The 13,500-nt window shown below is 38.9% G+C and overlaps 1 protein-coding gene across 2 annotated transcripts in view; it reads left to right on the plus strand.

Moving 5' to 3' along the window:
* The first annotated feature begins 3,475 nt into the window (after nt 1–3,475).
* The window catches only part of si:ch211-26b3.4 (connector enhancer of kinase suppressor of ras 2), an 81,255-nt gene continuing 71,230 nt past the window's right edge, over nt 3,476–13,500 (plus strand). For both annotated transcript variants that reach the window (XR_007968485.1, XM_052102624.1), the window contains exon 1: nt 3,476–3,568. Coding sequence is in view for 1 of the 2 variants with exons in the window: in XM_052102624.1 (XP_051958584.1) it covers nt 3,505–3,568 (64 nt within the window). In the remaining variant the exon portion in view is untranslated. The remainder of the gene's footprint in view (nt 3,569–13,500) is intronic.

Raw genomic sequence — 13,500 nt, forward strand, 5'->3', positions numbered from 1 at the left:
CCATTTAGAGCACCCTAGCAACCAGCCCCATTGACTTCCATTCAAAGGGGCTGAGTGTGATATCTTCAGATCAGAATGTTGTAGAGACATGAAACTTAGCTTGTTTTAATTGGGTGATCAATCAGTCTTCAAGTATCATCATGTAAACTACGTGGTCATGCCCTAGCAACTGTTTAGAGCACCTTAGCAAACAAACCCCATTGACTTCCATTTAAAATCGCTTAGATGGTATCTCAGGATCAGAATGTCATAGAGACTTCATTACACTCACCCTGGCAACTGCCTAGCAACCCATGGGATTACCCTAGCAACCAAGTAGCGAAACACATATCTCTGCACCAGAACATTGTAGAAATTACCTGTTTGGCTCGTTTGACTCAGTCTCATGTTAGCAATTCCTATCAAAGTGCTAAAGCATGCTAGAAACATGGCAGCACATGCTAGCTACATCTAAAACATGCTAGCAAAAAAATAGCATCATGCTAGCACATGCTAGCAATGTCTAGCAAACAGTTATGACATGCTAAAATATGCTAGCATTATGCAATCTCATTTTAGCAACACTTAGCAAAGTGTCAAAACATGTTAACAAAATGTTAGCATAATGCTAGCAATGCCTGGCTATGTATTAAAACATGATAAAAACATGCTAGCATCATGTTAGCACATGCAAGCAACACCTAGCAAAGTGCTCAAATATGCTAGCAACATGCTAGCATCATGCTAACACATGCTAGCAACACCAAGTGAAGTGCTAAAATATGCTAGTATAATGCTACCACATGCTAGCAACATCTAGCGAAGTGCTAAAACAGGATAGCAATGCCTAGCAAAATGTTAGTAGCTTGTTTGACTCATGCTGACAAGGAGCCTTTTGAGTATCACCCTGGTAACTGCCCAGCAATCAGATGGGATTACACTAGCAACCAAGTAACACAACACATATCTCTGCACCAGAACATCATAGAAATCTGCCATTGTTCCAACTGATCTTTAAATTGCCGCTGTTCCATCTTAGATCTTCCCTCTGCAACTATCATCCTGTTTCTAACTTGCCTTTTATATCTAAACTTCAATCAGATCTTGCAGCTAATAATCTCTATGACCCTTTCCAATCTGGTTTTCGCTTAATCCACAGCACTGAAACTGCTCTCTAGAAGGTTATTAATGATCTCCTCTCTGCTGACTCTGGATTTCTCAGTATTCTGATCTTGCTTGACTCTGCTTTTGACACTGTATGCCACAAAATACTCCTTTCCCGACTTCCAGATATTGGTATTACTTGCACTGCTCTATCCTGGTTTTCTGTCTACCTCACTAACAGACAACATTTCATCTTGATTAAGAAAAAAAAAAATCCCCTACTGCTCATCTCACTCAGGGTATCCCCCAGGGTTCTCTATTGGGTCTGCTACTGTTCATAATTTATGTTCTCCCACTAGGTCAGATCATCCATCGTCATGGTCTCAGTTATCACTTCTATGCTGATGACACCCAGATTTATACATCTGCACGTTTTGATGAAACACATGCCATCAGGTCATTAACTGCCTGTATCAATGATGTAAAAATTTGGTTAAACAGTAATTTCCTCAAATCCAATGCTGACAAAACTGAGATCATGATTTCTGGGACACAAACACTTTTGACATTTGTGACAATATTGATGGAAATCTGACCAAACCCTCGAAAGTGAATTTGGGAATCACTTTTGATCCATCTCTTACTTTTGAATCCCACATCAGAACCATCACTAAAACTGCTTTCTTCCATCTAACTTTCTTTCTTCCATTGCACGACTTCACCCCATTCTCAGTTGGCCGAATGCAGAATCAATAGTTCATGCTTTCATAACATCAAGTCTTGAATACTAAAACTGTCTCTTTACTGGCTAAAACTATTGCCTGATTCGAATGCATCCAAAACTCTGCAGCTAGATTTCTCCCTAACACCAAGCTTTCTGCACGCATTTCTCCCATCTTGTTTAGTCTTCGCTGACTGCCTGTCTCACGCCATATTAAGTTTAAAATTCTTCTCCTGACATACAAAGCTCTCAATGATCTGGCACCTTGTTACATATGTGATCTGCTACTTCCATACACACCAGCATGCACTCTTCGGTCTTCTGATTCCAAGTTGTTGTCTATCCCCAGATTTCATCTATCCACTTTTGGTGGGAGATCTTTCAGTGTAGTTGCAACTAAACTGTGGAACTCTCTACCTCAGAGCCTCTGTGACATCTCCTCTATTTCTATCTTTAAATCTGAGCTTAAAACACATATTTTCTCAGTGCATTATTTGTTTATTACTTTATTTCTTTATAACTGAGATTTTAACTTCTGTTTGAAATGTATTAGTTAATACAATAAATGTATTAATGTACGTTGTCCTGTTAAATGTGTATGGAGTGTTAGTGTCCTTGAGCTTGTGGAAAGGTGCTTTATAAATACAATGTATTTTTTGTATTATTCTCTGAAGTACATTTGGGGAGGTAATGACAGGTAATGGCCATGAGGAATAATGTGTGTTGTGTGTATGAGAGTGCACATCTCTCTGTGTGTGTGTGTCTGTCTGCATGCTGATACTCTGGCACTGGTACACAGGAGTCAAACACACCAAATCATCAAAAGGATTAACTGTTAAGTGTGATCTAAGTTTGTGTGTGTGTGTGCTGTCTGTGCCAACATGGCTACTTCACACTCTTGTAGCTGCTCTGTGGGCATCTAACTGACTCTTTAGCCTGGCACAATGAGGCAACCCATAATACCAGATGGAGCGTTCTCCTGCCCTCCTCTCTCTCTCTCTCTCTCTCTCTCTCTCTCTCTCAGCTATTGGTTCACTCCGAATTTCCTCTATGAGTGAAACTGGGCTGCGGTGACGTAAGTTAACGGGAGCACAGAAATTTTCTAGACGTGGACAGAGGCTCAAGCTCGTGCAGACCCGAAGCGGTCCAACCTAGAAAGAGAGAGAGAGAGAGAGAGAGAGAGAGAGAGAGAGAGAGAGACAAATACGCATACCAAGTAGTCGTTTTGCAAAGCACTTGTTTGTTTCTAGCGCTCAGTATAGTACCCAGTGGAGCTGTTCAGTGTTTATCGGTGGTGTCACAGAACAATCCCCACGCTCACGGAACCGCTGACCCATGTGATACTGCAGCGTTGTGAGTACGTGAGGGAGGGGGGCGCGAGACACTTTTTTTTCCTGCATCTCAGCTTGGTAGACTAAAGAATCAGGTACACACTTGGAGAGAGAGAGAGAGAGAGAGAGAGAGAGAGAGGGAGAGCTGAAGGGGGGCGGGGCGGGGTAGAGTCGCGCGCGTGGATCTCACCGTCGCAGTCCTCCGCGAGGATGTATCCAACGGACACGCTCTTGATGCGCGCGCGCTGCCGCCCGTGTAACGGCATCACATGTGCCCATCTGATCTAACGGTTCCGTTCTGTTTCTCGGGGTTCGGATGGTACGCACGCTCCATAAACAATTCAACCGGGAAATCAACGCACACCAGCCATGGCGCTGGTCATGGAACCCATCAGCAAATGGTTCCCAAAGCAGGTTCTGGACTGGATGAAAGGTAAAAAAAAATCACGATTTGTTCCCCGCATTCTCTCTGCATGAATGGGGGAGCGGAAACAGTCTAGTTGCATGCGGGCTCTGGACTGATACGCCTCTCGCGCCTCTGACTATGCCGTGCAGTGAGGTATTGATCGCGCTTGTGTGCCATTTTGCGACTCTGCTCAGCGCACCATGGTGTGTGTGGTGTGTGTGTGTGTGTGTGTGTGTGTGTGTGTGTGTGTGTGTGTGTGTGTGATCCGCACAGCGCTACAAGCGTCGCGCAAGAGGGGGTGTGCGTGTGTTCTTTGGCTGCGTGATGTGGATGTGTGTGTGCGCGCGCACTCAAACGCGTGTTTTGCAAGTAGATGAGCAAAAATACAGTTATTGTGACACAAAGGACGACCCTGCACTTTCACAGTCAATAAACACACACATACATACGTATACACAGGCTGCTTCCAGCATCAGTGAATAAATCACCGTCTCGCGCAGTGATAACTAACACCATGGACAGAACCAGGTCGACGCGCGCTGAGCTGTGGTACGGATGCGCCATGCGCGTAATCTAGGGACCATAAGAGGGGTGACGGTATCTGTGGAAACCAGCTGAGCCTCATACAGTTCCCTACAAATGCTCCAGAAGACAGACAGACAGACAGACACACACACACACACACACACACACACACACACACTCATGTTGTGTTTTATGGGGACTTTCCATAGACATAATGGTTTTTATACTGTACAAACTTTATAGTCTATCCCCTAAACCTAACTCTACCCCTAAACCTAACCCTCACAGAAAACTTTCTGCATTTTTACCTTTTCAAAAAACATAATTTAGTATGATTTATAAGCTGTTTTCCTCATGGTGACCGACAAAATGTCCCCACAAGATCATAAATTTCGGGTTTTACTATCCTTATGGGGACATTTAGTCCCACAAAGTGATAAATACACACTCACACACACACACACACTCACATTCACACTCACACTCACACTCACACTCACACACACTCACTCACACACACACACACACACACACACACGAGAGAGAGAGAGAGAGAGAGTAAGAGAGAATATCGGACGAACGTCGCTTGCAGACAGTTAAAGTCATACCGTGTGTATTGTCGTGCAGCTGAGCTGTAGCTCAGGGATATGTTAAAGTGGCCTTTTCTGCTCGGGAAAATTGACGAAATTCTCAAAAAGTCATGATAGTCGGTATCTGATTTCAACACCATTTACGTTATTCTATGGAGATGATCATGTGCAGATACGCTGATGCGATTTACACCGATGCTTCTATAAGTAGAAACAATGGAGCAGCGGTGGTGGTATTGAGACACAGGGCCAAAATACCAGCACGAACAGCCCTAAGCTAAAGTGAAGTTTAAGGGCATTAGGGCACATGACATTCAGCTGTTCCTAATCTCTACCCAATGAGCATTTCAAAGGTCAGATAGTGTAGCATTTAATCCAATAACAGACAAGTGTGCACTGGAAAATCAATAATGTTTTTTGTCTTTATGTCCTAAACAGCCATATTGCATTGCTGTAAATGAAATGCTTTCATAGACCCACGCAGACTTAAGCCCATTATATGCCACTCAGACTTCTCCTGTGACCATTCATCTGCTTAAAAAAACTGAGAAGGCTTTAGCTCCACATAGACTGTTGATCAATCTCTCTTTCAATGCTATGAATTTTATTAATGTGTTCCCTTTTGAAACATTTTCACCAATGAATCAGTCCTGTTGGCCTGATTTAAAGTTCTAGGTTTCATGGCCGGTTGTGCATGATGGCTTCCATTTTCAGGACATCTCTGTTCCCTTCTCAGATGGAGACCTAACTGTAAACCAGCTGCTTGTGGATTATTTTCACAATTATTGCTTACAAAGTGTATGTGATGTGTGTGTATGTGAGCTCTAAAATGTCCATCCTGTGTTGTGATACCTGTGCCATGCAACCTGCTTCAGTAAATGATCCCCCCACGGAAATTAGGCTTCTTATTTAAATGTTGGCTAATGTTAATATATCTATGCCTCAAAAATATATAAATAAAATAATGTACTGATTAATAATCTACACTCACCTAAAGGATTATTAGGAACACCATACTAATACTGTGTTTGACCCCCTTTCGCCTTCAGAACTGCCTTAATTCTACGTGGCATTGATTCAACAAGGTGCTGAAAGCATTCTTTAGAAATGTTGGCCCATATTGATCGGATAGCATCTTGCAGTTGATGGAGATTTGTGGGATGCACATCCAGGGCACGAAGCGCCTGTTCCACCACGTCCCAAAGATGCTCTATTGGGTTGAGATCTGGTGACTGTGGGGGCCATTTTAGTACAGTGAACTCATTGTCATGTTCAAGAAACCAATTTGAAATGATTCGAGCTTTGTGACATGGTGCATTATCCTGCTGGAAGTAGCCATCAGAGGATGGGTACATGGTGGCCATAAAAGAATGGACATGGTCAGAAACAATGCTAAGGTAGGCTGTGGCATTTAAACGATGCCCAGTTGGCACTAAGGGGCCTAAAGTGTGCCAAGAAAACATCCCCCACACCATTACACCACCACCACCAGCCTGCACAGTGGTAACAAGGCATGATGGATCCGTGTTCTCATTCTGTTTACGCCAAATTCTGACTCTACCATCTGAATGTCTCAACAGAAATCGAGACTCATCAGACCAGGCAACATTTTTCCAATCTTCAACTGTCCAATTTTGGTGAGCTCTTGCAAATTGTAGCCTCTTTTTCCTATTTGTAGTAGAGATGAGTGGTACCCGGTGGGGTCTTCTGCTGTTGTAGCCCATCCGCCTCAAGGTTGTGCGTGTTGTGGCTTCACAAATGCTTTGCTGCATACCTCGGTTGTAACGAGTGGTTATTTCAGGCAAAGTTGCTCTTCTATCAGCTTGAATCAGTCGGCCCATTCTCCTCTGACCTCTAGCATCAACAAGGCATTTTTGCCCACAGGACTGCCGCGATACTGGATGTTTTTCCCTTTTCACACCATTCTTTGTAAACCCTAGAAATGGTTGTGCGTGAAAATCCCAGTAACTGAGCAGATTGTGAAATACTCAGACCGGCCCGTCTGGCACCAACAACCATGCCACGCTCAAAATTGCTTAAATCACCTTTCTTTCCCATTCTGACATTCAGTTTGGAGTTCAGGAGATTGTCTTGACCAGGACCACACCCCTAAATGCATTGAAGCAACTGCCATGTGATTGGTTGATTAGATAATTGCATTAATGAGAAATTGAACAGGTGTTCCTAATAATCCTTTAGGTGAGTGTATATTTTGATGTTTTATGACATGCCTACTAAATTGCATTTACTGTTCACTACTTTGTATTTATTGTTTGCTGTCTTAGTGCAGCTGTCATTGCTATTTTTTCTGTTTTATTATGGATGTTGTGTGTGTATTTCATTCTTTTTGTGACCTTGGCAGAACAACAATAAACTTGACTTGGTGCAGAGATGTGGCATGCACTGATTGTGTCTGATCTGCCTCCTCTAACATTACAGGCATCTTGTAATATAAAACTCTGCTAAGCGCCTTATTTGACCTTTACTGCTTATGTTTGATAAATCATCATGCAGGTTTGGATGTGATAAGGTCTTATGCCGGATATGACTGTTAGGATTGTGGCTTTGTGTTTGGTTCAGCATTTTAGTTGAACGTTATGGTTGGGGTTAATACTAGAATGATGGTTCTGGCTGGGTCAAATTTTCATTGTAACTATGGTATGCTACAGTATATTACAGTTATAGGTCAGGGCCGTAACTACCATAGACACTGAGGAGGGACTACATTTTTCCTCCCAATGTTGAATGTTTGATTACATCCATAGTTAAGGTGAAGCTGAAATTGTAATCCTCCAAAATGTATTCCACAAAGCAGAGAGAACATTTTCGACCACATGAATGTTCGACCACTGCAGGGGTTCTTGCTAGAGTTCTTTGCTCGTATATTTCCTCTGTGACTTACAGCATTAATCTTCTGCTCTCTGTGTTATCAAAATGAAGGCACACTTTATAAGCCACTGACTCACCTGTTTCATCTAATAAAACCTTATCAGTGACTTGGTTTTATTTGCAAGCCTTCTGTTGTTTGTATCCCTGCAGTTGTATTGGTGTACAGTGTACTTCTTTATAGAGGACAAAACCTGCAAAAATAATAAATAAATACATAAATAAATCAATGTAATAATAAGAAAATAAATAAAGGAATAAATGTCTTGATAAAACAAATATAATTAATTTTTTAATGAAAGTTATTCCTGAATTTATTTTTGTAGACTTTTTTTTTCATTTATTTATTATTTTCTCTTTTTATTTTTATTCTTTAAAACTTTTTTTATTCTTTCATTTGTTTTTGGTTATTATTATTATTTATTTATGCATTCATTTATTTTTATATGTATTTATTCCCACCTGTATTTATTTCCATAATTAAATATTCCCACATGTCTTTATTTTTATATTTATCCTTACATTTCTGTCTCTTGTATGATAATTATGTGGGCTGGTCCTGCTTACCAATGGTTTATCATAGATTGAAGTGTGTGCTCGATTACTCTTGACTTGTTTTGATGTGACGTCAGGTCATAGCCATATCGTGTAAACTATAGCTATTTGTGGGGCTAAAACACAAGAGCTTAATTCAATCCAAGATTTATTGGTTATACTACAATCGCAAAATAAATGGGGAACTGTTTCTTCAACAAAACCACAAAATGTTTCATAAATGATTTGATTTCACCTTATGCTTTTCTTATTTTTGTGTGTTTATAACTTAATATTTTGATGTCCGCAAATCCATAATATTGTTTTCTGTTGTTATGATTGTTCATTGTAAAAGATGCAACCATGCTTAATTTCCCTGATCGTTTATGTATGCATGTATAGGCCTATATAAGTTCTGCAATAAAAAAAATCTATAGCTGATGCTTCACATATATCTAGAGAGTTGCACAACTTGCAAATTAAGTCGATAACCACGCATCAAATGACTGTTTCATTTAGAGTACAGGTGCTTATTGATGGTTTAGGAGAGCTGTAGGCCAGTATGAATGTCGAAGCACATCCTGGATTGTTAGACTCTCTGCAAAACGTTTACCTGCATATTCTAAATCTGTGCCAGTCAGGGAGTGCTAAGGTGGGACGTCCATCTTATTTGCTACCGATAAGTACTATTGAGCTCTCAACCAATGATGCACTGGAGCTATGTAAGGACCGCCTCCCTCATTTCCATGTTCCACACAAAAAAGTAATAAATGTGTAAGTAAATAAATATATATGGGAAAATATATACATATGGAAATAAATATATGTGGGAATAAATAAATATAAAAAATAAATGAACACATAAATAAAAAAATTAAAAACAATGCAAAATATATGAATAAATAAAAATAAAGTTAAAAATAAATATAGAAAATAATAAAGGAATAAAGTCATACAATAATAAATTCAGGAAGAACTTTCATTAAAAAACTAATTATATTTGTTTTATCAAGACATTTATTCCTTTATTTTTTTATTATTACATTTATTTATTTATTATTTTTGCAGGTTTGGGCCTCCATACTTCTTAGCACTTTGGGGTTATATTTTAATATTTGACTGGTGGTTTTAGTTGCCTGCTATCCAAAACAATAAATCTGCTCTTTCTTGTAAGTCTCTTTGGTAAGAAAGCATCTCCCTAGAGCAGCAATATAAAAATATAGAAATGCATATCAAATTAAAGTAAATAGTGAGTTTACACCAGCGCCTTTAAACTTTGGCTAGTTTTGAATCACGTTCACTGTAAAAAAAAAAAAAAGGAGATATGTTGATCAAAGTTAAAAAATCATGACAACATAATGCACTATAAATTTATAGTTCTCTCAAGTCTTAATTGTCCTCAGTAACATTGCTTTGCTTAGTCAATTGGAATTTGTTCACTAAATACAAAAATTCTCGTTGAGAGAATTACTAATCTCTTTCAGCCAACTATCAATTTGCAATATAAGAACTTTCATTTTGCCACCATTTCAATATTATATATGGTTTTAAACTTTTTTTTAACATGAAGTAAATCTCATTCTTTGCCTCTGAAGAAAGGTATGTCTTGCAAACACAATACTTACAATTGTTTTAAGTAAACACACAATAGACCTCAACCCTTAACATACAAACCTCAATAACAGTGACAATCAACAAACCTCATTAAGTTAAAAGGAGAGCTTTTAACATCACCACACAACAATTAACTGAGAGTGGTAACAAAAAAACAACAATAACAGCATAAATAAAGTCAGCAAAAAGTTAAAAAAATAAGCCTATTACAGTAACTGCATAATTTATTCATTGCAATACATACTGGGCACTCGCTAATCAGCAACATTGTTCAATTTGAAATGGTTTGTTCAGAAAACCACTTTTTATATTTGACCATACTACTCTCACTATTTTTGATATGTGAATATTCAGTATGCAATCTGCAAACTCCTGGTTGTAAAATGTAGCCATAATGCAAAGCACAAGACTTGACCTTCCATTTCCAGTGTGATGAATAAACCAGAAGGAATATCATGCACAATCTAAAAATCTTTTCCTTGACTCATTATTTAATTGGACTGCCAAGAGTTAGAACATATATACACAAAATATGGAAAAAAAAATTTGAATCTGTTTTTAGATGATTATTTGATGCCACTCGCTGAATTAAACATGCACATAATGAGGTCATGTAAAAACAATGTAGCCAACTACTGTTTAGAATGTTTATTGTTGCATAATGCATACTGTTTCACATACTACTTAAAAAAAAATGTGTATTCAGTCTGTACAGTACGGTATGCAGTACATTAGTATTCCATTCAATCTATAGCCTTTTCTTGTTATGAATGCAATACTTTAGCATCTGTAGTTTTATTGCAATTTGTCAAATTAATACATCAAGCTAGTCATTTAAGGCTCACTGAATGCAGTCACTTAATGGTACATAAAACACAGCCTGGATTTCAAAATGTTAAGAATGTCTGAATTGCATACCTACAGTCATCAGGTCATAGATGGGAGTAAATGTGAACCCACAATCAGAGAAGTCTGGCCAGTTTAGAAGATGAACTCAGTTCACACATACTCTCCTATGTTGATTCAGACATTGACAAAAACAACTGATTTGATAAATGCCTTCAGTTTAATAAACCCTAAATAAATTGAGAGCAGTGGTAGAGAGAGCTCTGCTCTCCCAAACCATACATGTTCTTCATAAAGCTCTCAAGGTCAGGCTCTCTCATATTTCCAGTCACCTTTAATTTTAAATGGATCAGCTTGCATAAAACAACACCAAACTGCAATCATTCCTCACCTCACATGCTGTCCATATTGCTCACTACAAACACTGTAAAATGTAGTAAGGTGCAATTGTTAATTAAGAAGCTATTTCTAACCCTTTTCTACCTGATCTAACCCTTATAATTAGTTTTGGTGGTGTAGGCTAGTGTATTCAGGTTTATTCAGTAATGCAAAACTTATGAATATTAATTAGGTTATGTGCAGATAATGTCAAATAATATTTTGATAAATAGTCATTCATGGTGACCAATTCAAGTGCTCCAATAAATACTTCACATAATAAATTAAATGACTTGATCTGTACATCTAACACTGCAAAAAAAAAAAAAAAAACACTAAAAAAGCAGGGTCACTTGACACAACAGAGGCAGTAGAGCAGTTGTTTGGTACAGGGGCCACATCGGGCTTTAAAGGAATAATTCACACAAAAATGTAAATTCTCTCATTATTTAGTCACCCTTATGCCATCCCAGATGTGTATGACTTTCTTTCATCACCAGAACAAAAAGACTTTCATTCTTCAGAACACAAATTAAGATTTTTAGAAGAATATTTCAGCTCTGTAGGTCCATACAATGCAAGTGAATGATTTTAAAGCTCCAAAAATCACATTAGTTAGCACAAAAGTAGTATACTTTTATGCTGCCTTTATGTGCTTTTTGGAGCGTCAACATTTTGGCATCCATTCACTTGCTCTGTATGGACCTACAGAGCTGAAATATTCTTCTGAAAATCTTAATTTGTGTTTTGAAGAATGAACGTCATAGACATCTGGGATGGCATGTGGGTGAATAAATGATAAGGACATTTTCTATTTCTATTAAACTGTAGCACATGGGGGGCCACATTGTCCTCCTTTCAGATACAGTGTTCCACATTGATTTAGTTCTTGTATTTTTTAAGCCCAGAAATAGTTGTGTTCTCATTCTAATGCATGATGCACAATTTTCTGAAGTTTGTGACGTGGAATATTCTGCCTGAAGTATTGCTCCACAAAGATTGACATTTTTCTATCAGACATTAGTAAAAACATGATAAAGGCTGGTACTTTTACAAATGATTCATGGTCATTTATTATACAAATTAACACTCTACATCGTGGGTCGGTATTATTAAAAAAACGAACAATATTATTAAAAATATTATTATTAAATGTATTCTATTACATTAATACTTTTAAAGCTACTCAAGTTATTCAGCCAAAAGCAGTGAGTGGTTTTCTCATATCCTTGTTATTGTTGTTTGTTATTTCCTTGTTACTTTATGTGACATAGACTACTAGACAGTGCTCAGTTCGGTTACATGTACACTTCAAGTCCAACATTTGATATGCCCAACAACATATGTTCACTTTCGACCAAACCGACTGCATTTACATTAATGCTTCATCAAGACGGGCACTGTCTGAATTTTAAAGTGTATTTGATCATTTAGGGACGTACCCGCAATAGCGCCAAAACATTAGCGTCTGTCAATCAAACAGCACGCAGCGACAGACGTCAGGAAATAAGAAATTCAATCTTTTATATTTTATCTAGATCAACCAACCAGTGGTGCTCTTGCTATCGTGATCGATGTAATGAACACCCCTGTTCTAGGTGTAGAATATACACTCACCTAAAGGATTATTAGGAACACCTGTTCAATTTCTCATTAATGCAATTATCTAATCAACCAATCACATGGCAGTTGCTTCAATGCATTTAGGGGTGTGGTCCTGGTCAAGACAATCTCCTGAACTCCAAACTGAATGTCAGAATGGGAAAGAAAGGTGATTTAAGCAATTTTGAGCGTGGCATGGTTGTTGGTGCCAGACGGGCCGGTCTGAGTATTTCACAGTCTGCTCAGTTACTGGGATTTTCACGCACAACCATTTCTAGGGTTTACAAAGAATGGTGTGAAAAGGGAAAAACATCCAGTATGCAGCAGTCCTGTGGGCTGAAAATGCCTTGTTGATGCTAGAGGTCAGAGGAGAATGGGCCGACTGATTCAAGCTGATAGAAGAGCAACTTTGCCTGAAATAACCACTCGTTACAACCGAGGTATGCAGCAAAGCATTTGTGAAGCCACAACATGCACAACCTTGAGGCGGATGGGCTACAACAGCAGAAGACCCCACCGGTACCACTCATCTCCACTACAAATAGGAAAAAGAGGCTACAATTTGCAAGAGCTCACCAAAATTGGACAGTTGAAGACTGGAAAAATGTTGCCTGGTCTGATGAGTCTCGATTTCTGTTGAGACATTCAGATGGTAGAGTCAGAATTTGGCGTAAACAGAATGAGAACATGGATCCATCATGCCTTGTTACCACTGTGCAGGCTGGTGGTGGTGGTGTAATGTGTGGGGGATGTTTTCTTGATTCACTTTAGGCCCCTTAGTGCCAATTGGGCATCGTTTAAATGCCACGGCCTACCTGAGCATTGTTTCTGACCATCCTCTGATGGCTACTTCCAGCAGGATAATGCACCATGTCACAAAGCTTGAATCATTTCAAATTGGTTTCTTGAACATGACAATGATTTCACTGTACTAAAATGGCCCCCACAGTCACCAGATCTCAACCCAATAGAGCATCTTTGGGA

This window comes from Xyrauchen texanus, chromosome 3 (assembly GCF_025860055.1).
Source record: "Xyrauchen texanus isolate HMW12.3.18 chromosome 3, RBS_HiC_50CHRs, whole genome shotgun sequence".
NCBI lineage: Eukaryota > Metazoa > Chordata > Actinopteri > Cypriniformes > Catostomidae > Xyrauchen > Xyrauchen texanus.